Raw genomic sequence first — 26,465 nt, forward strand, 5'->3', positions numbered from 1 at the left:
TAGCTAAGCGAGTAAAAGAGGACCTGACTTCCAAAAGGCATAAAGTTAGAGATGACACATTTCTTTAATATTTTAAGCAAGATTACTTTTTTATTTCCATCTTTTACAGTTTCAAAATAACAAAAAAGGAAAAGCAAACGTTTGGGCACCCTGCATGGTCAGTACTTGGTAACGTCCCCTTTGGCAAGTATCACAGCTTGCAAACACTTTCTGTGGCCAGCTAAGAGTCTTTCAATTCTCGTTTGGGGAATTTTCGCCCATTCTTCCTTGCAAAAGGCTTCTAGTTATGTGAGATTCTTAGGCCATCTTGCACGCACTGCTCTTTTGAGGTCTATCCACAGATTTTCGATGATGTTTAGGTCAGAGGACTGTAAAGGCCATGGCAAAACCTTCAGCTTGCGCCTCTTGAGGTAGTCTATTGTGGATTTTGAGGTGTATTTAGGACTACATCCTCTTTTCATCTTCAGCTTTTTTACGGACAGTGTGATGTTTGCTTCTAGAATTTGCTGGTATTTAATTGAATTCATTCTTCCCTCTACCAGTGAAATGTTCCCCGTGCCACTGGCTGCAACACAAGCCCAAAGCATGATCGATCCACCCCCGTGCTTAACAGTTGGAGAGATGTTCTTTTCATGAAATTCTGCACCCTTTTTTTCTCCAAACATACCTTTGCTTATTGCAGCCAAAAAGTTCTATTTTAACTTCATCAGTCCACAGGACTTGTTTCCAAAATGCATCAGGCTTGTTTAGATGTTCCTTTGCAAACTTCTGATGCTGAATTTTGTGGTGAGGACACAGGAAGGGTTTTCTTCTGATGACTCTTCCACAAAGGTCATATTTGTGCAGGTGTCGCTGCACAGTAGAACAGTGCACCACCACTCCAGAGTCTGCTAAATCTTCCTGAAGGTCTTTTGTAGTCAAATAGGGGTTTTGATTTGTCTTTCTAGTAATCCTACGAGCAGTTCTCTCGGAAAGTTTTCTTGGTGTTCCAGACCTCAACTTGACCTCCACCATTTCTGTTAACTGCCATTTCTTAATTACATTACAAACTGAGGAAACAGCTACCTTCTTATAGCCTTCTCCTGTTTTGTGGGCATCATTTATTTTAATTTTCAGAGTGCTAGGCAGCTGCTTAGAGGAGTCCATGGCTGCTGATTGTTGGGACAAGGTTTGAGGAGTCAGGGTATTTATAAAGCTTTGAAATATGCATCACTTGGCATTTCCTAATGATGACTGTGAACAAGCCATAGCCCTAACAAGCTAATTAAGTTCTGAGACCTTGGTAAAAGTTATCTGAGAGCTCAGATCTCTTGGGGTGGCCAAACCTTTGCATGGTGCTCCTTCCTTTTTTCCCCACTATTTGGCCCTAGATTATTTGGCCAAATAATGATTTACTACATTTCAGATAATTTATCAAAGTGAGACAAGTAATACATTTAAGTATTTTCTAAGTTCCTATATTTCATTTGGATTAATAAAATCAAGGTATTCTCTCTTAAATTGTATATATCCCTTATTTTTGAACTTTGTTGTGGAGCGGTTAGTGCGAAGCTTTTACGGCTCAGGGCGTCCTAGAGTTCGGAGTTCAATTCCGATGCTGTTCCAAAAGGAGTCTCTGTATGTCCTCCCTGTGGAATGTGTGGGTTTTCTGCAGGTGCTTTAGTTTCTTCCAACAGTCCAAAGACATACCGGGTAGGTTAATTGGTCATTGTAAATTGGTTCGTGATTGGGGTAGGGTTAATTGGGTTTGCCAGGTTACTGGGGTGGTGTGGCTCATGGGGCCAGAACGGCTAAAGTGAAAAATGGCCTACTATTCATTACACTGCAGTAAGTGTATAATATCTCTTCAGATACAAGGGTAATGGTAAAAATAAAGACAAATTTTTATAATGGCATGAATGTTTGAACAAAAGCAGCTGTGCCTGTGAACAGTACAGGATAAAAGATTTGCTAACATACTATGTAAAATCTTTTCAATTCATCAGATTAATGTAAAGGTATTAATTGATTCCATTCTATGATGTACAAAAATGATTTAACTCTTAACACTTTCCCATTCTTTCTTTCGTAACTCAATTCTTCTGATTTTCCCACTGATGGTCTTGGGCAGTTCCTTTACAAATTCAATCTGTGAAGAAAAAAAGGTTGTCAGTCTACTTAAACTAAGAAACTGGTGAATTGAAATTGTGGCATACACTAAAGGTTTTTCTGAACATGAGATGCTTTCAAATAAAGCAATTTCTCAATTCTTCCAATTTTTACCAATTTTTCCTTTATTCACTTGTACAATTTCTAATTCAGTATGTCTGTGATGTTTCTCCTAGTAGTTTATAAGAAATGATTTAAATGAAATGTTACATGGTTCCCAACCTGGGGTCCTTGGACCTCTCGGTTAATGGTAAGGGTCCATGCCATTAAAAAAAGTTGGGAACCCCTGTTATAAGGGATGGTTGTCATGTGTATTATGACCATTTTAATACCTGTAAATGAGTGCACCCAAAAACTAATCTCCAATAAAAGTACACAATGTCACAATAAGTTGTCATTCATCATTCTCATTATGACTAGCCTTGCCAGAATTTCACTAACTCTTATTAAATCTGTATATATTCATATAAAATATAGAAAGTCAATATGAGAAGAATACAGACCTTCCTTGGGTACTTGTATGGTGCTGTGGTTTTCTTAACATGTTCCTGTAATTCTTTAATTAACTTGTCAGGATCATGTGAGGTAAAATTAGCAGTTAGAATGACGAATGCCTTCACAACCTTAAAGGAAAAGAAATTCTTTAAAAAGAAAACATTAAAAATTTAATGGTCTTTTGGAAGTATAGCTTTAGGATTAATAAACAGATGTACCAAGCATGTTTTGTACCTGATTGTACACTAGTATATTTGTTATAGATCAAAAGCAAGCTAGTGGATATTTAATTTAATTACTCCAGAAATGTAATTAGAATGAAACCAGAAATAGAACTGTCTGCCTGAAACATTGTCTTCGACTCTTGTGAGGCAGGGAATGGTGGGAAACAGATGTGCAGTTTAAACTGGCATCATGGTAAGCACAGACATCATGGGTTAAATGACTTGTTCCTGTGCTAAACTGTTTACTTGTAAATGAAACTATACCCTCAACATCTAGACTGTCCTATGAGGGGAAATATCCTCCCAGCATCTGCTCTGTTAAACCACCATGGAATCTAACATCTTAATGAGCTCCTTGTTCTAAATTCCAATAGAAATTGACTCCAGATGCACAATATTCCAGGATTGATCTCACCATTGTCTTATACTGTTAATCCCAAACTTCCCCATATTTCTTTTCCATTCCATTTACAGTAAATGCTAACATTCCATTTGCCTTCCTCATTACCTGCTGTACCTGTCTGCATTCTTTGTGCTTGATGTACAGTCCTGTGCAAAAAAAACGTATAGCGACGATGCTTTAAAAGATAATGAAATGAAAAGTTACTAAATATCAAAAAATTACTATAAAGAGCAGTAAACAGTATAAAAAAAGTAATTCAAATCAATTTTGGTGTGACCCTTTAAAACTGCATCAATTCTCTTAGGTACACTATCACAGTTTTATAAGAAAATCATCTGGTAAGCTGTTCCAAGCATCTTGGAGAACTTGCTACAGTTCTTCTGGAGACCTTGGCTGTCTCGCTTGCTTCTGTCTTATCAGGTAATCCCAGACAGTCTGAGTGATATTGAGATCAGGGCTCTGTGGAGGCAATACCATCTGAAACTATATACAGTATATAACAAAAAAATCTAGGGTGGCTACGACTTTTGCATAGTACTGTACATGTACACACACATCTGTGTTCTGCAGACATTAGTAGTTTCTCTAAGCAATATTCCATTCTTAGAATTAACCTCAATTTCTCCATATTATTCTTCCAATTGTCAAATTTTTAGATACTCTGTCCTTCTCTGTCCATTTGCAGTGCCCAGATGCTATCCTCGGAACATATATTCCAGCTATATTGCATCATCTTTAAATGTGGCTATGATCAAGTGACCTTCAAGTTTATTGTTTTTTGCTCAGATACAATGAAAAGCTTCTAATATACATGGTTCGTTCATTATAAGTGAATTATGTTGATTGTAAGTATTTGATACTTACAATTTCTCTGGTATCCACAAGTTGCTCAATGGGACAAATGTTGTAATTCTCCTCCAGTGTCTTATGATAAGTGGAAAATGACTGATTTATCCTCACTGTCTGGCTTCTGTTGAATAACTAATTTTCTCGTCAAGCTAACAGATTGTCCCCAATGAGTTCTCAATGGTGCAATAACTTTAATTACAGGCTTTCCCTTCAACCCTGCTTGTTAAATCCTCAAACAGATCTATTTCCTTTTAATAAAACAAGGTTTACTCTGCTTGCTTTCATTATAATGGTATAAAAGTCCTGCTACTACTTAATTATTTCAGCACTTAAATCACACTTCTATTTACTATCAGTTAGATGCAAATCCAGCTAATAATACTGAAGTCTTGCAAAGCATTACAGTTTACTAAATGGTGAGCTGTTGATTGAAATATGTAGACTTCAAGACGTACTTCTCTTCTTACGGGATCAGGACTGCTAACCACCGCAGACTCTGCCACTGCTGGATGTTCTATTAACGCGTTTTCTACTTCAAATGGTCCAATACGATACCTTAAGTTTAACAATAAATATTTTAATTAAGGAGTCCTATGTCAATTATTCACAACTTATTTCCTTTTCTCCCCCACTGCAACTACTTTATATAGAATGTTTTTAGAAAGAAGGGATTTGTCTTGGTACTCTAAAGAACAGAGGGTTCCAATCCTCTGTACTGCCACTCTTGAATGTTTAGTTGGGTGCTTTGCAGCAGTGGTCTCTTTCATGAAATTGGAAGCTGCAAAATTTCTACAGATTAAATTTCCAGCACTGCACGTTGAATTAACAAAATAACTTTTATTTCTGATCTAAATTTGATTTAATGATTATAAAACTACCAATGACCATTAGATTATCTTTCTAGGAGTACAACACTTTTTGTTTTGCATACTTTGCTATCTAATGGAGAAAATCACAACTACTTTTCAGTTTGCAATAGTTCCAGACTTGCTATTGCAATGAATAGTAATTTCAACTACCTATATGTTGAATTCTTAACTCACTTAGTAGAAGCAACTGAATTCAGTGACCACTTTATTATGTATGCCTGCTCATTAAAGTAAGTAATCAGCCAACCATGTGGCAGCAACTCAATGCATAAAAGCATGCAGACATGGTCAAGAGATTCAGTTGTTGTTCAGACCAAACAGACCGGGGTGGGGGAGGTGGTTTGAGTATATCAGAAACTGCTGATCTGGGATTTTCATGCACAAAAATCTCTGGAGGTTACAGAATGGTGTGAGAAACAGATATAAGTTCTGTGAGTGAAAACAGCTAGAAAATGATAGAAGACAGCAGAGAACAGCCAGACTGGTTCAAGCTGACAGTAACTCAAATAACCACACGTTACAACAGTTGTATGCAGATGAGCAACTGTTAACACACAATACGACGAATCTTGATGTGGATGGGCTACAGCAGCAGAAGACCACTCCTGTACCTAATAAAGAGCCCTTTGAGTGTACCTTCAATTATTTGTCTTCTTTTCTTTTCCACAAATGTATGAAGTATATGACTGTCATTTCATTAATCTGACCAAATAACTTAAAAGAAATATGGTTAATCAATTTTCTATTATGAAATGGCCAACAAGTCTGCAAATATGCAAATTAGCATCTTTGGTTAGTGCGTTTAGTCTTGTTTGTAGCTTGCTTGCTTGATTTTGCAGTGAAAAAATTTTGAAGCATTTTATAATATCTTGTGAAGTACCAAACGCTTAATGATTGTCTTACATTGTAATGTCTAATATACCCGTAAAAACTTTAAAGTGCTCAACTGTGAAACTGAGTAAATAAGATTAGATGGTTAAATAACTGTACCCAGATGATAAAATTATATCATCTGCTCTCCCCATGAACCAGACGTATCCATCCTCATCCATTCGGCCACGGTCTCCAGTCAGATAATAGTCTCCTCGCAGGCTTGCAGCAGTTTGTTCTGGCTGATCCTAGCAACATACAAAGCGTCTCAAAGCTTCAAAAGATATTCAATAATTACTTAAAATATTTACTTTTTAATGGTGCTTTATGATTTTATATTCCAAATATAGGGTAATTGTAACTTGAGGAAAAACATGCATAAGAGGGTTTTGTGCAAATACTGGAAAATAAATTTAAGGTACTGAATATCTGTGTTTGAGTATAAACAATATTTAATACTCTCTGAATATTTCAAAACTATTATTTACCATAATGTTCATATTGTTGTCCTTTATATAATTCTAATTAAAACAATGCCAAAAAAAAGTTGATGTGATATCCCATCAAGATATCAATCGAAGCATGGGGTTTGAACAGACCATTAGACTTGTTTGGATAAGGCACAAAAGAGTTCACTTTCTCAAGTATCTGTCGGGGCAATGTTAAAACCCATAAGAGATTTAGAATAACGCTCTCATGTTACTGTAGGTAATGAGGATAGTGCAAAAGTCCTAATAGTCTGATTTAAAATGATGAGTTTTCAAATTAATACTATATGCTCCTAAAGCTGTATTCAGAAAGAAGAGTTTTGTGGCAGAATACTTTAAACTCTGTATGAAGCAGTGTTGGTGTAATCAAAGGCATAGCCTTGTGCAAGTACATATGCTATTGCTGTCAGATTCGGAGTTGGTACGAAGGCAGTTCCATTATGCCAAACCTTGATGGGAGGTTCTATCCTCCTATCTTCCACTCATCAGAGATATTTTTATGGCGCGCTGCCTATGCAGAGCCCTTAGCATTATCAATGATCCCTCCTATCTGTTCAACAATCTCCTTGACCCCCCTAACCAACAGGTAGGAGGGCTGTTAGGATGGGAAATATCCTAATTAGGATATTAGTTAGGAGAATTAGGATGGTATAGTCAAAGCAATCAAAGTTAATTTTATGACAATGCGCCATATGTCATATGCCAGTAACTTAAATACATTACTTTTGTGTTTAAAAGTATAAAATTTCACTCCCTTATTCCAAGGTACACTTGTTTATACTGGTCAAATGTATGTTAGAGGTAGATTATCCCACTATTCTTGATGCCTTCAAATCCATTCATTGCAATCTCCAACCCATTTTATGTGGTTCATCTGGGTACTTAAAGTCCAAAAAAATGTGTTTCTTTTCCTTTGAGCAATTGTTTCACAGTAAATAGGTCTTAAATAATTGTTTACCAACAGTCCCCTGTATCACTGACATCTTTCCCCTCTAAATGTGCCCATTATTCTCTAAAAGTTTCTATTTAAAAAGAAGCTGGTCACATTTTTAAATATTAAACTGATGGCAAGGGTAATGCAGAGGTCACAACACAGTTGGATGTGTGCTAAATAGATCCTTCCCTGATCTGCGACCCAGAAGAAAAATTATATATTCATACATCAGCAAAAATAAATTGGCCTGCGATAGCCTTCATTCTGTCAGTTCAATGTCAATTGAAATGGACTACTGTCCTAGACTCAAGATCCAGTGCAGAGGGAGCCTCCTCCCTCTCCAAGTCCTCATTGCAGTGAGTGGTACACTCAGCAGATAGATCATTGCTGTCAGCTACCAAAATTAAAAGTCCTGTTAATCACCAGAGTAAAGAAAATTGCTGTAAAAAATTACTGCTGACTCCACCCACCCTAGCAGTCACCTATTCACCTAATTGCCATCAGGGAGATACTACAAGTCCATCACCACCAGGACTACACTTCATCTCTGAAGCTTCTTTCCTGTAGCTACCCAGCTTTTCAACAAAACTTGCTCAAGTGTAATAACCTGTCTCTGCAAAACGTATGTTAAATCAGGGGTTCCCTACCTTTCTTATGGCATGGACCAATATCATTAAGCAAGGAGTTTGTGAACCCAATGTTGGGACTCTTGCAAGAAATGGACTTTCCTGCTCTCTTTGGTCTGTTTATAATTGAGTCTGTTCGTATGTTCACATTGATTTAAGTTTGATTATTGACATTTGCCTGAAACATCGACTATCTATTCACTACCACAGATGCTGCCTGACCTGCTGAGTTCCTCCAGCACTTTGCGTGTGTTGCCTTGGATTTCCAGCATCTTGTTTATGGTTGCACATGTGACTGTTCCACTAACTGTTGATTGCTCGTGTCTGCATTATTGTTTTGTAAATTGTTGGTAGCTATTGTGTTGTCTGTTAGGGTATTGTCATGGGGTTTATGCTTGGCACTGATCCCCAATCAATTCTGGTATATTTCACTTATTGGCAATAAAGTGATTCCGTTTCTGATTCAATGAGTTGGGTAAATATTATGATTGTTCTAGTGCATAATTCAGCACTATTTAAGCAGCTTCATTAAATCAAACCACTGCATTCATCAATCAATAAATGATATGATACAGTAAATAATAACATTGAGACAATCTGGAACGATTTAAACCTATTCTTAGAATAGGATTACCGTACAATGTATCTGGAAATAAAGCCGAAGGGTTTAGCAGACTTTACATCTATGGCAATGTCACCTTCCATTCCAGGAGGCACCACATTACAATTCTCATCTATAATCTGCAAGAGAAATAACAAAGTTCTAAAATGCTGTGACTGGTGCAGAGAAAACCATTTGTGGGGCTTTCAATAAAGTATCATTAGCTTGATCTTTTACTAGTTCAAAAGTGCTACAAAGCATTCCAGTGTTAGATTTCAGACCTAAAGGATAGAAATAAAATGTGCATTAGTCTTTTTTAAACCCATCCTGTTTCTATCTGTCAGATTCTGCTGGTAGATCCGGCACATTGTGGGGTTTCACTCGATTCAAGTTAAACAGGAATTCTAGTGCAACAAAGCATTTTGCTTCGATAAGCAAAATGGTCTCCAGCTATCAGAGGTGTGCTGTCTTCCTCGTCTCAATCTGAGGTAAATTCAGGTTTGAATACATAGGAACGTGGTGTTTCCTCTCTTCCCTGACGGAGTTCACTGTATTGACCAACCAGGACAAGCTGAAACCGGCCCTGTGCCACTCTTATACCTGCACCTATTATTCTCATGAAGGGTCTCCACGCAAAACTTTAACTGTTCGTTCCTCTCCATCGGTGCTGCTTGACTTGCTGAGTTTCTCCAGCATTTTGTGTGTGTTCATCTGGATTTCCAGCATCTGCAGAATCTCATGTTTATTCATATTTTAACAGGAATATACCAGATGTGGACAGGACAGATATTACAGCAGCTTTCAAGATAATAAATGAATAATTAATTGAAGTGAACAAGTTCAAAGTTCAAAAGTTGAAACTAAATTTATTATCAAAGTGCATGTCACCATATACAACTGTGAGATTCATTTTCTTGCAGGTGTACATACACTCCATAACTCTAATAACCATAATAGGATCAATGAAAGAATGTAGGAACAGGGCGAACAACCAATGTGCAAAAATCAACAAACTTCAAATACAAAAGGAAGAAAATAATTATAAATAAATAAACAATAAATAAATATCAAGAAAATGAAATGAAAAATCCTTGAAAGTGAGTCCATAGGTTGTGGCAACAGTTCGGTGATGGGACGAGTGAAGTTATCCCCTCTGGTTCAATAGCCTGATGGTTGAAGGGTAATAATTGTTCCTGAACATGGTGGTGTGAGTCCTAAGACTCCTGTACCTTCTTCCTGATGGCAGCAATGAGAAGAGAACATGACCTGCATGATGGGGTGTCCCTGATGATGGATGCTGCTTTCCTGTGACAACGCTCCGTGTAGATGTGCTCAATGGTGGGCAGGGCTTTACTCATGATGGAATGAGCCGTATCCACTACTGAGAAAGAGCTGAACAGTGCAATGAATGATTCTACCAAAGACCAGGATGGCTTAGAAACATGAGAAAATCTGCAGAGGTTGGAAATCCAAAGCAACACACACAAAATGCTGGAGGGGCACACAGGCAGCATCTATAGAAAAGAATAAACAGTTGACATTTTGGGCCAAGACCAGATACTGAAGAAGGGTCTCACCCCGAAATGCCGACCGTTTACTCTTTTCAATAGACGCTGTCTGACCTGCTGAGTTCCTCCAGCATTTTGTGAGTTACCTGGATAGCTTTGTTTTGTGGTGGTATAGGAATATTATTATTAATTAAAATAATCAAAATTTCCTTCTCATTTTTATCTCTTCTTGCCACAATGGATATTTTTGTATATTGAGTTATTGGCTGCACGGAGGGTCATACATACTCCTATCATATGCCCTGCTTTTTGTTTTCTTGCTTAGGTTAAACCATACCCTTTTAAATTGCCTGTAGATGGAGCTCATCAGCCTGGGAAGCCTGGGATGGATCTCCTCATCTAAGAAAGGGAAAACTCTGATTTCAAACCTCTGCTGCCTTGTGGCCATACCCACACATGGGAAAGGCTTCGGGAGTAAACCTTGAGGACAAATCCGGAGCTGGAGTCCCTAAGGCAGTCTGACGTTGCTTTCAACCCCGTTCTGGCAACTCCTGCGACAATCCTGGTGCCAAGCTGTATCGGCCCTTGCCCTTCCCTTGGACAATATCAGTGGTGTGGAGAGGGGAGACTTGCTGCATGAGCAACAGCCAGTCTTCCGTACAACCTTGCCCAGTCCTGCACCCTGGAAACTTTCCAGGTGCAGATCCATGGTCTCGTGAGACTAACAGATGCCATACAGGCAACAGACAAAGCCAGGGATTCCCAACATTTTTTATCCCATGGACCAACACCATTAAGCAAGGGGTCTATGGACCCCATGTTGCACTAAATAATCATATAAAATAGTCATATACACAAAATAAGGCTGCTAATCTTGCTGTATCCACGCTGACCATTTGTAAGAAAAATCGAAGAAGAAGATTTAAATTTAGCAAGCTAAAAGACTGTTTCAATACTATTTTGAACTCTGAGTGAAAAAACCTACTCCAGCATGGAATTTGAACTGACATCGACAATTCAAGAAACATTTAAAACAGTGGTTACCTGAACGTTAAATGATGGTGTTGGCTTCCCCATTGAACCAGGTTTAATTTTCATCCATTTGAAAGTAGCACAGATCAAGACCTATAATGCAATGGAACAAAAATATTATCATTGAGTTAACAATCCAAAATATATACAAGAATAAAAGGAACTGTGACCATTGCCAGCTGTGGAATGTTTTTCACTGATCTCAAAAACTAACATCTTTGCTTACTGTGATTCTAACTTTGACAACTGACAAACAATCTATAATACCCCAATCACACACTCAAGGATTTATATAAAATATTACACTTAAGGGATTAAATAGGTTAGGATTTTATTTCTTAGAACATAGAAGATTGAGAGGAGATTTCATGAAGGTTTACAAAATTATGAGGGATATACAGTACTCTATATAGGGTAAATGCCAATGGGCTTTTCCACTGAGGATGAGTGGGACTACAGCCAGAGGTCATAGGTGAAGGGTAAAAGATGAAGTTTAAGGGGAACATGAAGGGAAACTTCTTCACTCAGAGGGTCATGAGAGTGTGGAATGAACTGCTATCACAAGTAGTGCATGCAAGCTCGATTTCAATGTTTAAGCAAAGTTTGGGTAGGAACATGGATAGCAGAGGTATGGAGGGATATGGTCCCGGTGCAGGACGATGGGACTAAGCAGTTTAAATGCTTTCAACATGGTCTAGATGGGCTGAAGGGTCTGTTTCTATGCTTTACTTCTCTATGACTCTATGATTAAAACTACCCATAAATTGACGCTAAAATAATTTTTTGTTTTCTTTACATTTGTGTACATTTGTTAGCCAGAAGGGAGATTAGTGAGGAGGGACGAACAGACAAGGAAATTACAGAGAGAGCGATCCCTGTGGAAAGTAGAGAGTTGGGGTCGGGGGGAGGTAAAGCCGTGTTTGGTGGTAAGATCCCTTTGGAGATGGCAGAAGGTGCGGAGAATGATGTGTTGGATGCGGAGACTCATGGGGCAGTGGGTGAGAGCAGGAAGAACTCATTGTTAAAGTAGCAGGAAGATGGGGCAAGCGCGGATGTCTGGGAAATGGAGGAGATGCGGGTGAGGGCAGCATCAATGGTGGAGGAAGGGAACCTACACTCTTTGAAGAAGGAGGATATCTCTGATGTTCTGGAAATAAAAGCCTCATCCTGGGAACAGATGCAGCAGAGACGAAGGAACTGAAAAAAGGGTATAACATTTTTACCGAATACAGGGTAGGAAGGGGTATAGTCAGGTGGAAGTATGTAGTTCTCAAGTGGAGGACGTAATTATATAGTAATAATAATAATAATAATAATAATAGCTTTATTTGCCATATGTAGTCAAAACATACAGTGAAATGCACTTTTGTCGATGACTGACATAGTCCAAGGATGTGCAGAGGGCAGCCGGGATGCGTTGCCATGCTTCTGGTGTCAACATAGCACGGCATAACTTTCTAACCTTGAGCCTTATGGCTTTGGAATGTGGTAGAATCCAGAGCACCCAGAGGAAATCCACATGGTTAAGGGGAGAACATACAAACTCCTGACTGACAGACATGGATTTAGAAATGTAGATTATAGTTGAAATGGATTCTGAGACTGAATATCAACTAGCTTCAGCTTGAGATGTTGGGACAGAGGTTTGACATCAGTCTTCCCAATTGCTGGCTTGGAGTAATCTCATACAAGATACCATGGAAGCAGAATTGCATCACAGATGCAGTGGAGAGCTTGAAAAATTGATAAAAATAGAGGAAGTTGTCATCAATATAAATATGAAAATTGTACCTGTGTTTCAGGTAATGTTAATTGTGGAACCATATAGGCCAAAGACCATAAGCCCATAAGACATAGGAGCAGAATTGGCCATTCAGTCCATTGAGTCTGCTTCGCCATTCCATCATGGCTGACTTATTATCCCTCTCCTGTCTTTTCACCATAACACGATGACCTTACTAATCAAGAACCTATCAACCTCTGCTTTAAATATATGCAATAACTTGTGTTATGTTTTGTAACTTCAAAACATTAAACTACTTCAAAGGAAGACATGGGACTCTGAAATGTGAGTCTAACTTTGTATTTTACTTTAAGCAAGGCATGCATGTATCACATGGTAGTGTGACGATGTTTGCAATTCACATATTGATACATGTAGCCCATAATGAATCATTTAAATGAACAAGAATGCGTAATCAACCTATATGTGTATATATATATATATATATATATATATACACACACACATAATTACCCAAACATTACTGAAATATTAAATACACTACACTCCACCCTGTTGTGGAGACCTTCTTACTCTTGTGGGATAACATCTTTCCTAATAAGGGGTATCACTCTGTCTGACCGCTAAAACTTGTGGCTGTTCATCAATCTCAGGTTCTGGAGCATCCTCCATGGTGGTCGTAGGAGGTGACTCTGAGCCTGCAGGAAGTGGTGCTTACAGTGGTAGCCACTTTTCTTCTTCTTCCTTTTTCTTCTTTTAGTTTGTGCATCTTGATCTTGGGAAGGTGCGTTTAGTTCACTGGAGTATTCTCTAATTAAGCCATATATTGCTCCCTCTATGATCTGATCTCTCCTCCGGGTTTCCTCATCCACAGCGTCATCTGACATATAAGAAAAAATCTGCAGATGCTGGAAATCAAAGCAATACATGCAAAATACTGGAGGAACTCAAGCAGCGTCTATGGAAAAGAGTAAACAGTCAACGTTTTGGGCTGAGACTCTTCATCAGGACTGGAAAAAAGAGAAGTCAGAGTAAGAAGGTGGGGGAGGGGAGGAAGAAGTTCAAAGCAGTAGGTGATAGGTAAAACCAGGAGAGGGAGAGGGAGAGGGAGAGGGGTGAAGTAAAAAGCTGGGAAGTCAATTGGTGATGGAGATAAAAGGCTGGAGAAGGAGGAATCTGATAGAGGAGGAAAGAAGTTCATGGAAGAAAGGGAAGGGAGAGGGACACCAGAGGGAGCTGATGGGCAGATAAGAATATAAGGTCGAGGGAAATGGGAATGGGGCATAGTGAAGGTGAGGGGGGCAATTAACAGAAGATTGAGAAATCAATGCTCATGGCATCAGGTTGGAGAATATCCAGACGGAATATCAGGTGTTGCTCCTCCAGCCTGAGTTTGATCTCATCGTGGCAGTAGAGGAGGCCATGGACTGGCAAGTCAGAATGGGAATAGGAATTGGAATTGAAATGGGTGGCCTTCAGGAGATCTGACAAATCCTCTGTTTTCGTATCTCCGTTGACTCCCTTCTTTTTGGCCTTCCATTCAACCAACTGGGCTTTGGTCTTTGTATCTAATTTTACAAGCAGCTTTTTGTCTCCCACTTGAAGTTCATGTAAAAACTGCAATGAACACAGAGTAGATTCTGGTTCTTTAAACTCACAAAAGCCAAATGCTTGCAACTTCCCCGAAGCTTCTTGAACTCTTTTCCAGCTTAAAACCAAGCCATATTTCACAAGTAGCTGCCTGATTAATGTATCAGATATATTGCCTACAAAACTTTTGTAGTCAGACCACTGATTTCATCACTTTCACAATTGCTCTGAACAGCACGGTCCTTCCAGGGTCCAATATGCTTTCCAATCAGAGGCACAGAGGTTGGTAACAACACCTGCTTGGCTTTTGTTGGGCAACGGTTCATGGTGTACAGCATGGAGACAGTTGTTGCATTATCCAGTACCTTCCTTAATTCTGTTTCAGTTGACTCCTGCAGGGAACATGGCATGAAACTGATGGATAGATCTCCAATCAAGGTGTAGTTGTCTCAGCCAGTCACAACCTCACAATACTGGCCCTCCAGTTTTTACCACATACAATGTGGCTTGTTTGTTGTATTTTACTCTCACGAATGTCATTTCCACAGGAGTTATCTTTTCTCCAGTATAAGTTATTAGTTGGTTATCTGCAGGCTCCAGATGAGTATCTTTGAAATGCTGTTTAAACTCATTTTTGTGGCATGATCAAAACAGCTGAGTCAGTGTCCAATTCCATTTTAATTAATTTGCTGTTCATTTCTGGCTGTAACCCATATCTGTTGTCAATAGTCTTTGCATTGTAAATGTCAAGGCTACCCAGTCCTGAGTCTCATCATTATCAGATTTTTTCATCAAAAGCATGCTGAATAGTTCTCTCTTTGAAGCTGCAACTTGATTTTTAGCTTTTTCTCTTCTCTTAAATATACATTGATCTGGTGTACATGAGCTCCTGGCACAACAGTAAGACAGTTTGTTTGGTCAGGCTGGTTTCTGTTTAGACATCACAATGTTGTTCATGCTCACTTTCACTACTGACTGCAACTCAATTGCATCACTGGCTATGGTTTCCATTGAAACAGTGATTTCAACTGATCTTTTAAATGTGAGCAGTGTTACAGTTAGCAGCTGTTTCTGAATGTTTTTTTATAAGATTCCACAAAGTAAATGATCTCTCAGTACATCGTTAAGCTAAACTGATATTGCTCAGACAATCTCTTCAATTCAGCCACATACACTGAAATCGACTCCTCTTCTTTTTGATTCCACTTATGAAACCTAAAGTGTTCTACAATTAAGTTTGGTTTTAAATGTTCCTGCATTACTTTCATAGTATCAGCAAAGCTCATTTCTGTTTGTTTGTTTGGAGCCGACAAACTTTGTAGCAAACTGTTTGCCTTTAAACCCAATGCACTCAGCAAAATTGGTACTTGCCTCTCATTGGCTATTTCATTTGCTTCAAACTATTGTTGAATTAGCTCAGTATATAGGATCAAGTTACCTGTTGTGTAATCAAACTTGTCAATCTTTCCAAAGTAACCAGCAATTGCTGCTTTTTTTAAAATGATTATTACCACTCAGAGCTCACTCTTTATGAACTCATGAATTTTTCCAGTTACTGCCTTTTTTTAAAAACTCAATAGTCTCTGCATGTGCTGGGCTCTGTTTTTTACTTACTTTTTTAAAGTTTGAACATCTTGCCGTGCTTCAACAGGTCAGCAGGCACCTCGGTTTCATTTTTAAAAATACCTCATTGACAATGTTATGTTTTGTGACTTCAAAACATTAAACTAATGCAAAGGAAGACAAAGGAGTGCGAAATGTAGTTCTGACTTTATGTTTTACTTTAAGCAAGGTGCGCACGTACCACGTGGTAGTGTGATGACATATGCAATTCAGATATTTATACATATAACCTGTAATGAATTAAAATGAACAAGAATGCTTAATCAACCAATATATATACAAGATTGGCCTCCATCTGTAGCAATGAATTCCACAGATTCACCTGGCTAAAGAAATTTCTCCTTATCTGTGTTCTAAATGGATGTCATTCTATTCTGAGGCTGTGCTCTCTGGTCCTAGATTACCCTACTATAGGAAAATAACTCTTCACATCTATCTTGATCTTTCAATATTCAAGAGGTTTCAATGAGATACCCCTCATTCTTCTAAACTCTAGTGAGTACAGGCCCAGAGCCATCAAATGCTCCTCATACATTAGCCCTCACATTTCCAGAATCATTTTTGTGAATCTCCTCTGGACCCTCTCCAATGCCAGCACATCTTTTCTTAGATAAGGGGCCCAAAACTGCCTATAATATTTCAAGTCTGGTCTGACCAATGCCTTATAAAGACTCAGGTGTGGAACAGAATGTATTGAAGCATACATTTTGCAAAGAATGCTAATCATCATATGGTGTGAGGGAAAAAAGTGATTTGAGTTAACTGGATAGTTATAAGTATGGGTAATCCTACTGAGATGGAAGAGTATTTCAAAAAGATTGTGGAGTTAACTATTCTAAAGGCTGCAGAAAGGTCCAAGTGGATAAAGGAGAATATATTGTGATTTTTGCTCATAGTGTTTACTATTTAGTCTATATCAGTGCTGCAGCAGGACGCAAAGTTCAATCAGAGAAAATCCAATATGAAATTTTGTTAAATATGGAGAAGGATTTGATAACAGCACCAGATGGAAAGGACAAAAAAGATGAGTGTTTTTATTGGAGGAACAGGCTGCAGTAATATTGGTGGATTTGAAATTGTAGGGAATCTAGATACATTATTGTGAAAATGTCTTAGGCACATGTAAAAAAATTTTGTAAAATGAAGATGCTTTCAAAATAATGAATTGAAAAGTTTCTAAATATCAAACAAAATAGTATAAAGAACAGTAAACAGTAAAAAAACTAAATCAAATCAATATTTGGTTTGACCACTCTCTGTCTTTAAAAATGCATCAATTCTCGTAGATACACTGACACGCAGTTTTATAAGAAAATCAGCTGGTAGGCTGTTCCAAGCATCTTGGAGAACTTGCCACAGCTCTTCTGCTGACCTTGGCTGTCTCGCTTGCTTCAGTCTCTCCAGGTAATCCCAGACAGCCTCGATGATGGTGAGAATAGGGCTCTGTGGAGGCCACAACATCTGAAATCATATAAAAAATCTGGCAATGCCTAAAACTTTTGCACAGTATTGTATACTGTATTTGAGGGTGCTTGTTTTGTCATAAAATGGGGGAAAACAGCAAAGGCATATGAACTTATGATTTCAACTTCAATGTCAATTAAATCATCAGCTTCTCATATTTCTTTAAAGTAGGAGGGATGCAGGAAGGAGGCTTGAAAGCCATGGTTGTTACTTAAAAAGTGAGAAGTTATAGTTACAGATGTTACATGCTGTTTGCAAAGACTAAAGCAATCATCCCAGGTTGCAAAGCTTGACCCTTCATTCCAAAGCTGACTGGATTCCTTATTTGAAAGAGTTCAAGTTAAGTACACACTTACAGTTTCTGTCTGAGCATATCCTTCATAGATGTCCAAGCCAGTCTGCTCTTTCCAGACAGTCATTGCCTCAGGATTAATAGGTTCACCTGCACTCACACAGTGCTGGAGATTCTTGAACTTGTACCTAAATTTTAAAAAAAATGTCAGGCCAAATGGTGCAGTTTTTTAACATCAGTCTACTTCCTGAAACACAAGAGATTCTACAAATGCAGGAAATCTAGAGTTACACAATACTGGAGGACCTCAGCAGGTCAGGCAGCATCTACGGAGGAAAATGAACAGACCAAGACTCTTCAACAGCACTGGAAAGCAAGGGAGACGAAGACAGAATAAGGAAAGATATAAGGCTGAAGAAAAGGGAATTTGATAAGAAAACAGAGTGGACCATGGAAGAAAGGGAGGGAGGAGGGGCACCAGTGGGAGGTGATGGGCAGGTGGGGAGAAGAGAAAAGGGTAAGAGAGGTGCCAGAATGGGGAATAGAAGAAGAGAGAAGGGGGAGTGGGGAGAAATTACTGGAAGTTATAGAAATCAGTGTTCATGCAGTCAGGTTGGAGACTACACAGACAGAGCAGCTCCATCTGGCAGTATTCTGGCTTCCTTCCCCTCCCTTTCCAGTCTTGATGAAGGGTCCATTGCCTCTTTAGTTTAGTTTTGATTATGCCATGCAAAGCAAACCGAATAAATCCATTTTTTTCTTGACAGACAGTATGAATGTTAAAGTAAGTATAATCTGCATTGAACAATGCATTTATTGTTTGGTTAACAAAGAAAGACTGGAAACTGCTCGAAGTTTCTATCCCAGTCTGCCATGAGAAACCACAGGATTTTAAAAACTGATTGGGAATTGGAGAAGCAGCAAAAGGAGTCATTCTGACACAGACACAAACAAATATAACCCAGGGATTCAAATTCAAATTACTCATCTGTTTGCATTGACATGACTGTCCACAGAACTTCAACTGATGAGTTTTTATTAGAATAAGATCTTTTCAAGGTGCTGACAAACTCATTCTTCCTCAAGTCAACCTACCTATGCAAAATGACAAAGTCTATTTGAATTAAACAGTTCATGGACATAATCACAAGAGATTCTGCAGATGCTGGGAATCCAGAGCAACACACACAAAATGCTGGTGGAACACAATAGGTCAGGCAGCAGCTATGAAAATGAATAAACAGTTGACTTTCCAAGCTGAGATCTTTTATCAGGACTGGAAAAGAAGAGGAGAGATGCAGAGTCCTGGCCCGAAACGTTGACAATTTATTTCCATAGTTCATGGACATGTTTATCAGATTGTTTGAAAGGAATGATTGTGTTGATCAGTTGCTAAAGGGTAACATATGTATTACAATGAAAGAAGAGTTTGTGGGGTGAAATTTCGCACCGTGCAAGGGAAGTGCAGATGGGGCTGATCGCCTGTTTAAATGGAAACGATCTCCTCCAAATTTCACAAAGATAAATTGAATTCAGAATCAGAGTTAAATAAAAATCTTAAACTAAAATTACAGTTGCAGTAAAGAATTAAAACTCTGCAAAACTGTTAGAGCATGGAAGCTCCATTTTTTTATTTTTGCAGTAGTTCATTTCACATAATTCTTTTGTATTAATATTTTGTTATAACTTTAATAATGCTTTACCTGATTTTAATACATTTTATGAAGTGTTCTAGATTGCACTTTTGTTATAAGGGTGACTAGCTTTAACCTACCCAGGCAAGTTCAGGCTGATCTCGGAGAATAGGTGAGATTGGACTCTTCTCATTTCATTTCTCCATTACCTCAGAGCTCAAGTACTCACCAGCACTCGAACAGTTCTTTGAATATGTTATTACATTTTGAAAAAAACAGACCAAATGATGCAGAGCTTTAAACTTTTGTTTTATGGGCTGCTAGATTAAGATCTGAATATAACATGCATTGAAATAACTTCATTGTTTTTAGTACATTATGAGCGTTTAGGTTCCTAGGAGAGCAGATGACATTTATATTTAAAATTAAGTTTCACAATGTGTGCAGCTACAGGAGCTTGGTCTTAATTTAATATTTTTCATCTATATTTACTGTGGGGAAAGCAATGGAGCTATGGAAGTGAGGGAAATGAATAGTAATGTCTTGGAACATATCCATGATACAAAAGAGGATATTAAGGCGGATAAGTCCATAAGGCCTGACTAAGTGTATTGTAGGACGTTTTGGGAAGCTAGGCAAGAAACTGCAGAGGTCCTGGAAGAGATATTTGCGTCATCTTTAGCCACATGTAAGATACTGGAAGACCAGAGGGTGGCAAATGAGCCTTTATGTAAGAAAGGCTGCAAGTATAAACCAGGGAACAACAGGCTGGTGAGCCTAACATTATTGTTGAGAAAGTCACTGGAGAGGAGTACGAAACTCAGGATTTCCTGCATTTGGCAAGGTGACTGATTAGGAATACCCAGCATGGCCTTGTGCATGGGGAGTCATGTCGCACAGATTTTATTACATTTTCTGAAGAGTTGATGAGGAGCATTGATGAGGGCAGGGCAGTGGATGTTGTCTACATGGACTTCAGCAAGGTCTTGGGAAAGGCCCCTCGTGGTAGGCTGGTCCAGAAGGTTAGATCATATGGGATCCAGGGTAAGCTTGCCAACTGGAGACAGATGGCTTGGTGGGGGGAGTTAGAGGTTGGTAGTGGAAAGTTGCTTTTCAGATTAGAGGCCAGTGACTAGTGATGTGCTGCAGAGAATCAGTGCTGGGTTCAAGGTTGTTTGTTATTTACATTAACAATTTGGATGAGACTGTAGTTGGATGGTTAGTAAGTTAGCAGATTACAACAAAACTTGTGATATCATGGGGAGCAAGGATGGTTATCTGAGAATACAAAAGCATTCAGATCAACTGGGGAAGTGGGTAAAGAATGGTGGATTGAATTTAACATGGACAAGTGTGAGGTGTTGCACTTTTGTAAGTTAAATCAGGGCAGGACTTACACAGTAAATTGTAGGTTCCTGCAGAGTGATGTTGAACAGAGAGACCTAGTGGTACAGGTATATAGTTCTCTCAAAGTGGAGATGCAGGTAGACATGGTGGTGAAGAAGAAGTTTGGCATACTAGCCTTCATTGGTCATTGAGTGCAGGAGATACAGATGCTGGAAAGATGAAAGATCTCAATCTGAAAAGTTGACTGTCCATTTCCTTGCACAGATGCTACCTGACATACTGAATTCTCCCACCAGCTCAGTTTTTGTTTTGTGCAGGAACTAGGATGTCATGTTGCAACTGTACAAGTTTATGGTGAGACCAACACTTATATTGTGTGCAGTTCCGATTACCCAGACATATGTAATAAAGCTGGAGATGGCGCGGAAAAGATTCACAAGGATGTTACAAGGTCTTGAGTTCTATGGGGAGGCTGGATAGGCTGGGACTTTTCCCAGGAATGCAGGAGGTTGATGGAGATGTATAAAATCAAAAGGGGTATAGATAAGGTGAATGGTCACATCACTTCTCCCAAGGTACAGGAGACTAAAACTACTGGGCATAGGCTTAAGGTGAAAGGGGAAAAATTTAGAAAGGACATGAAGGGCAACTTTTTCCACACAGAACGAGGCTGGTATATGGAATGAACTGCAAACGGTGGGTACAACTATGACACTTACAAGGCATTTGGACAGGTGGATGAATTGGAAAGGTTTACAAGGATATGGGCCAGACACAGACAACTTGGTCAGTAGGATGATTTGGGCCAAAGGGCCTGTTTTCAAGCTGTATCACTGAACACTCTTTCAAAATACCAGTTACGATTTTCATAAAAGTATGAACATCAAAGTTCATAACATTTAATTGTCAGGAATACCTATTCATATGACAGACATTTAGATTGCCAAATGACCTAAAGGAGATCCCATCGCTGCCTGTAATAAATTTGTACATTCTCCCTGTGATTATGTGGGTTTCCTTTGGGTTTCAGGTTTCCTCCCACAGTCCAAAGATGTACTGATTGGTAGGTTAATCAGCTATTGTAAATTGCCTCATGATTAGGCTAGTATTAAATAGAGAGTTGCTGTGTGGTGTGGCTTAAAGGGCCAGAAAGGGCTATTCCACACTGTATCTCAATATATAAAAATAAATAAAGTTTTTGCTTTATTTTAGAAACATTGTACTCTTTGTGAATCCTTTCCCACATGCTTAACTGAACTAATTTGTATGGCCTCAGAATGTATTAGAAATTAAAAAAACTACAAACATTTAACATTTATGGAGGGAACAAAAATGGAATTAATATTTCTGGATAAAGTTTCTGTTTCACATGCTTTGCTTTTTTATTTCTCTCTCTCCTCTTCTTCCTCCATTTCCACCTCCTTCAGAGAAATTTGCAGCCTTTAAAAAGCCTTCCATAGCCGACTGATGGAGAAATGGCATCAACAGTGAACTTCGAGATGAATGGCCCAAGATTTGAATCTGGCTTGCCCCTTGAATGCTTTCCATTTGTGCTGGGTTGAGCATAGAGCTAGCAACTTGGCCTTGTTAAAAAAGCAGACAGATGCTAAGGAAATGGCAAAAATGCCACCCAAGGTGTGAAAAAGGAACAGCAAAAAACCTTCTGTGCCCTCTCCCGGTCCATCCTTTAGTATGGTGGGGAGGAGATATGTCTCTACCAAAGGAGATGTAAGGCATTCCTTCCCTCCGCTAGCCTGCAAGTCACCCTTGGGCAAGGTGTAGCACCTGTTTAGACCTCCCCCCCCCCCACCCCCGATCAGGGTCACGTGAACCCATGAGAGTGGGTGGTGGATGGTTGTATGAGCAGCTAGTGCAAATCACAAGTCCTGGTAATGCGACCACTTATGCCAGGCAGACAATCTCTGAAGAGTATTGGTAATGGCTGGGGTCACCCATCTTGTAAAGACACTGCCCAGAAGAAGGCAATGGCAAACCACTTCTGCAGAAAAAATTTCCCCAGGACAATCATGGGCACAGACCATGATCACCCATGCCATATGACACAGCACATAATAATGTTGATGATCCATCTTCGCTCAGATATTCCTTTATTCCCTCTATCCTTTCACCTTCTCTGCAACTTAAAACATTTCTGTGTCCTAAATGTGCCCATTTCAGACCAATGATTTCCAACCTGAAACGTTAACTTTTTCCCCTCTCTGTAGGTGCTGCGTAACAAGCTGAGTATTTCCAGCATCTTCAGTTTCCATTTTTGATGTCAGCATCTGTGGATATTTTGATTGCTTTCTGAAGAATGTGCTAAAAGTATTCCTTATAACATTTGCTTTATGCCTATCATTTACTTGTATACCAATTCTGATCCACAGTCTTTGGTGAACCTTCATCTTAAAAACATACAAAACTAAATGTATGGATGGAAATTACAATGGACATTTACAAAATGGAGAAGATAACAGCATCTGTTAATCATAAATTGGAACAATTTGATTCATACAGGGAAAATGGTTTAACTACATAACACCTTGTAGGCCTGATTTTATTCTCACAAGTCAGTGAATATGTTTTGAAAAAAAAGATCACTCCCTACTTTGTACATAGTTTTCTTATTTTGATCGTTCTTTCTCTCCTCTCCTTTCTATAAGTGTATACCTCAGATAACTATTACGTGGAGATTTGTGACAAATATGATTATATGATATATATGTACAGTATCTGAAATATATCTTATGGAAATGTTTGATGATGAACTTCAATAAAAAATAATTACAAAAAAATTACAAAACTATTGGTAACAATGTTGTAATTGGTTAAAAAATTAATGACATTTTGCAGAAATAGATAATAAGCAAAAATATTTAAAAGTATAGTACTTGCTGACATCACTCTGTACAAGCCTGCGATACACAGTTGGTGTAGAACAAAAGGTCGTTATTGGATACCTGGATAAAATCTAGGAAAGGAACATTTAAGAAAAAGAAATTACCACCCAGAACAAAGAGCAAAAGCAAAGCACTTGCAGAAAATTAGTCTTTAAGGAACAAGTTGATTTTAGCAAAATAAAATTATTTACAAGAATAAACTGCTCAATAACTCTACATTCTTTACAGGCATTGTCAATACTTTCCATACAGTGTAAAATACTTCTGCCACTCACATGACACTCTGGGGTTTCGTATTAAGGCAATGTAACCGTAACTGTCCTCCCCCCACCTCCATCCAGCCCCTCGCTCTCCAGCAGGAGAAAAACCCTGAATCATGGTCCTTCCCCAATGAACCCTTATAGCAGCTGCACCATGTTTCAGTGCATCTCTCAACATGTAATCCTGCAGCCGAGGATGTGCCAGTTGGCAGCATTCTGTTACGGCCATCTCGATGTGCTGGTAGGTCATTAAGTTTCAGGCCGACCAAAGTACGTCTTTCACCAAGCTGATGATCTGCCAGCAGCACCTGATGTCTGTCTCCGTGCGCATTCCCTGGGAACAGCCCATAATTCACAAAGTCCTCTGTTACACAGCTGCTGCGGATGAAACGTGACACAAGCCCGTTCATCCTCCTCCACACCTTCTCCACCCACAGTATACAAAGAGCTGGGGTTACCAATTCGTCCCCATTGCAGTCCTCCTGTGGGCAGTGGGGTGTGGAGATGCTGTTACGGGCATAAAGGAGGGATCTGACTGGAAGGGCCCATCTCACTGCCTGCCAGGGTAGGTCTTGGTGCTTGTTGGTGAAGTCTGGTGATGAAGCATTTGGATTCAGGCAAGACTGTTCACAAAAGTGCTAATAGCTGAGTTATTCTTGCTGGGGAACAGCAGTGTAGTGGTTAGCACAATGTTTTATAGTACCAGTGACCGGGGTTCAATTCCCACCACTGCCTGTAAGGAGTTTGTTTATTCTCCCCGTGAGAGTGTGGATTTCCTCTGGCTGCCTGGGTTTCCTACCACAGTCCAAAGATGTACCTGCTGGTAGGCTAATTGGTCATTGTAAATTGTCCTATGATTAGGCTGGGGTTGCTGTCTAGTATAGCTCAAAGGGCCTATTTCGCCCTGTATCCCAACAAGTAAATAAACAAACAAACAAATAAATAAAAGGATTTAAAAACAAACATACTTTATTTTTTTAAATTTCAAAATGGAAGTCCCATATCATTGTGCCAGGATTGTTATTCTTGACTTGGAAAGATCTTGTTCCTGAATTCCAAGCCTATGCCATCATACAGTACGTGAGCAGGTCATAAATATTTGATAGAATAGAGCTAGTTAGAGTGAAGCTGCATCTCATTTATCTGTTTTAAACCTCAATTTTAAAGAGATGGTAAAATATTTTGAAAATATACATTTCTTAAGGGAAAAGTGTATTTTCAAAACAAGAATAATTTAACAAAGATCAATTAAAACAACGTACTGCTCCCTTCAACTTGCCTAGAGATTGAGTTTGATGCATGTTGTGTATGTGGCCTGGCTACACAACCATGCTATTAATAAAAACTCTGGAGACGGGAGCTAAGTTTCATGGTTCTTTACAGGTAGAAACCAAACTCTGAGCACACATATATACAGATCCATACACACCTAATAGCACATGCAATGTCGTGTTACTACAACATAAAGTAGTCCCTTATTATGATGTAGGCTATATGGTACAGTGCACTAACCCACTGATCAAGTCAATCAAGTCAAGTCACTTTTTTTGTCATTTCGACCATAACTGCTGGTACAGTACATAGTAAAAATGAGACAACATCTTTTCAGGACCATGGTGTTACATGACACAGTAGAAAAACTAGACTGAACTACATAAAAAACAACACAGAAAAAAACTACACTAGACTACAGACCTACCCAGGACTGCATAACATGCACAAAACAGTGCAGGCATTACAATAAATAATAAACAAGACAATAGGGCAGTAAGGTGTCAGTCCAGGCTCTGGGTATTGAGGAGTCTGATGGCTTGGGGTAAGAAACTGTTACATAGTCTGGTCGTGAGAGCCTGAATGCTTCAATGCTTTTTCCCAGAGGGCAGGAGGGAGAAGAGTTTATATGAGGGGTGCGTGGGGTCCTTCATAATGCTGTTTGCTTTGTGAATGCAGCGTGTAGTGTTAAAATCTATAATGGCGGGAAGAGAGACCCCGATGATCTTCTCAGCTGCCCTCACTATCCACTGCAGGGTCTTGCGATCCAAAATGGTGCAATTTCCGAACCAGGCAGTGATGCAGCTGCTCAGGATACTCTCAATTCAACCCCTGTAGAATGTGATGAGGATGGGGGATGGGAGATGGGCTTTCCTCAGCCTTCGCAGAAAGTAGAGACGCTGCTGGCCTTTCTTTGCTGTGGAGCTGGTGTTGAGGGATCTGGTGAGATTCTCCGCCAGGTGAGGGAAGATGCAAGAGAAGGTAACATTAATATTTGGTGCTCTTAACGATCTCTACCAAGGAGCCATCGATGTTCAGCGGGGAGTGGTTGCTCCGTGCCCTCCTGAAGTGAACAACCATCTCTTTTGTTTTGTTCACATTCAGAGACAGGTTGTTGGCTCTGTACCACTCCGTTAGATGCCCTTAGTACAAATGCTGAATTGTTTTGCCACACAAACAGACAGGGAAATTGGCCAAAAAACCCCCCCATTCAAAACAGTGCTACAAAGTGCTTAAATAAAACATCACACCTACTGTCTTAATCATTCATATTCTTCACTATAGGTACACCT

At 39.1% G+C, this 26,465-nt stretch overlaps 1 protein-coding gene across 2 annotated transcripts in view; it reads right to left on the bottom strand.

Moving 5' to 3' along the window:
- Window positions 1-59: 59 nt before the first annotated feature.
- Window positions 60-26,465, bottom strand: part of acsm3 (acyl-CoA synthetase medium chain family member 3) — a 61,575-nt gene continuing 35,169 nt past the window's right edge. For both annotated transcript variants that reach the window (XM_059979104.1, XM_059979105.1), the window contains 8 exons: window positions 23,633-23,712; window positions 17,825-17,948; window positions 11,060-11,140; window positions 8,546-8,647; window positions 5,979-6,106; window positions 4,575-4,674; window positions 2,652-2,771; window positions 60-2,128 (listed from right to left, as the gene is read on the bottom strand). In XM_059979104.1, coding sequence (XP_059835087.1) covers window positions 2,036-2,128; window positions 2,652-2,771; window positions 4,575-4,674; window positions 5,979-6,106; window positions 8,546-8,647; window positions 11,060-11,140; window positions 17,825-17,948; window positions 23,633-23,712 — 828 coding nt within the window. In that variant the 3' untranslated portion in view covers window positions 60-2,035. The remainder of the gene's footprint in view (window positions 2,129-2,651; window positions 2,772-4,574; window positions 4,675-5,978; window positions 6,107-8,545; window positions 8,648-11,059; window positions 11,141-17,824; window positions 17,949-23,632; window positions 23,713-26,465) is intronic.

Source organism: Hypanus sabinus, chromosome 9 (assembly GCF_030144855.1).
Source record: "Hypanus sabinus isolate sHypSab1 chromosome 9, sHypSab1.hap1, whole genome shotgun sequence".
NCBI classification, from domain to species: domain Eukaryota; kingdom Metazoa; phylum Chordata; class Chondrichthyes; order Myliobatiformes; family Dasyatidae; genus Hypanus; species Hypanus sabinus.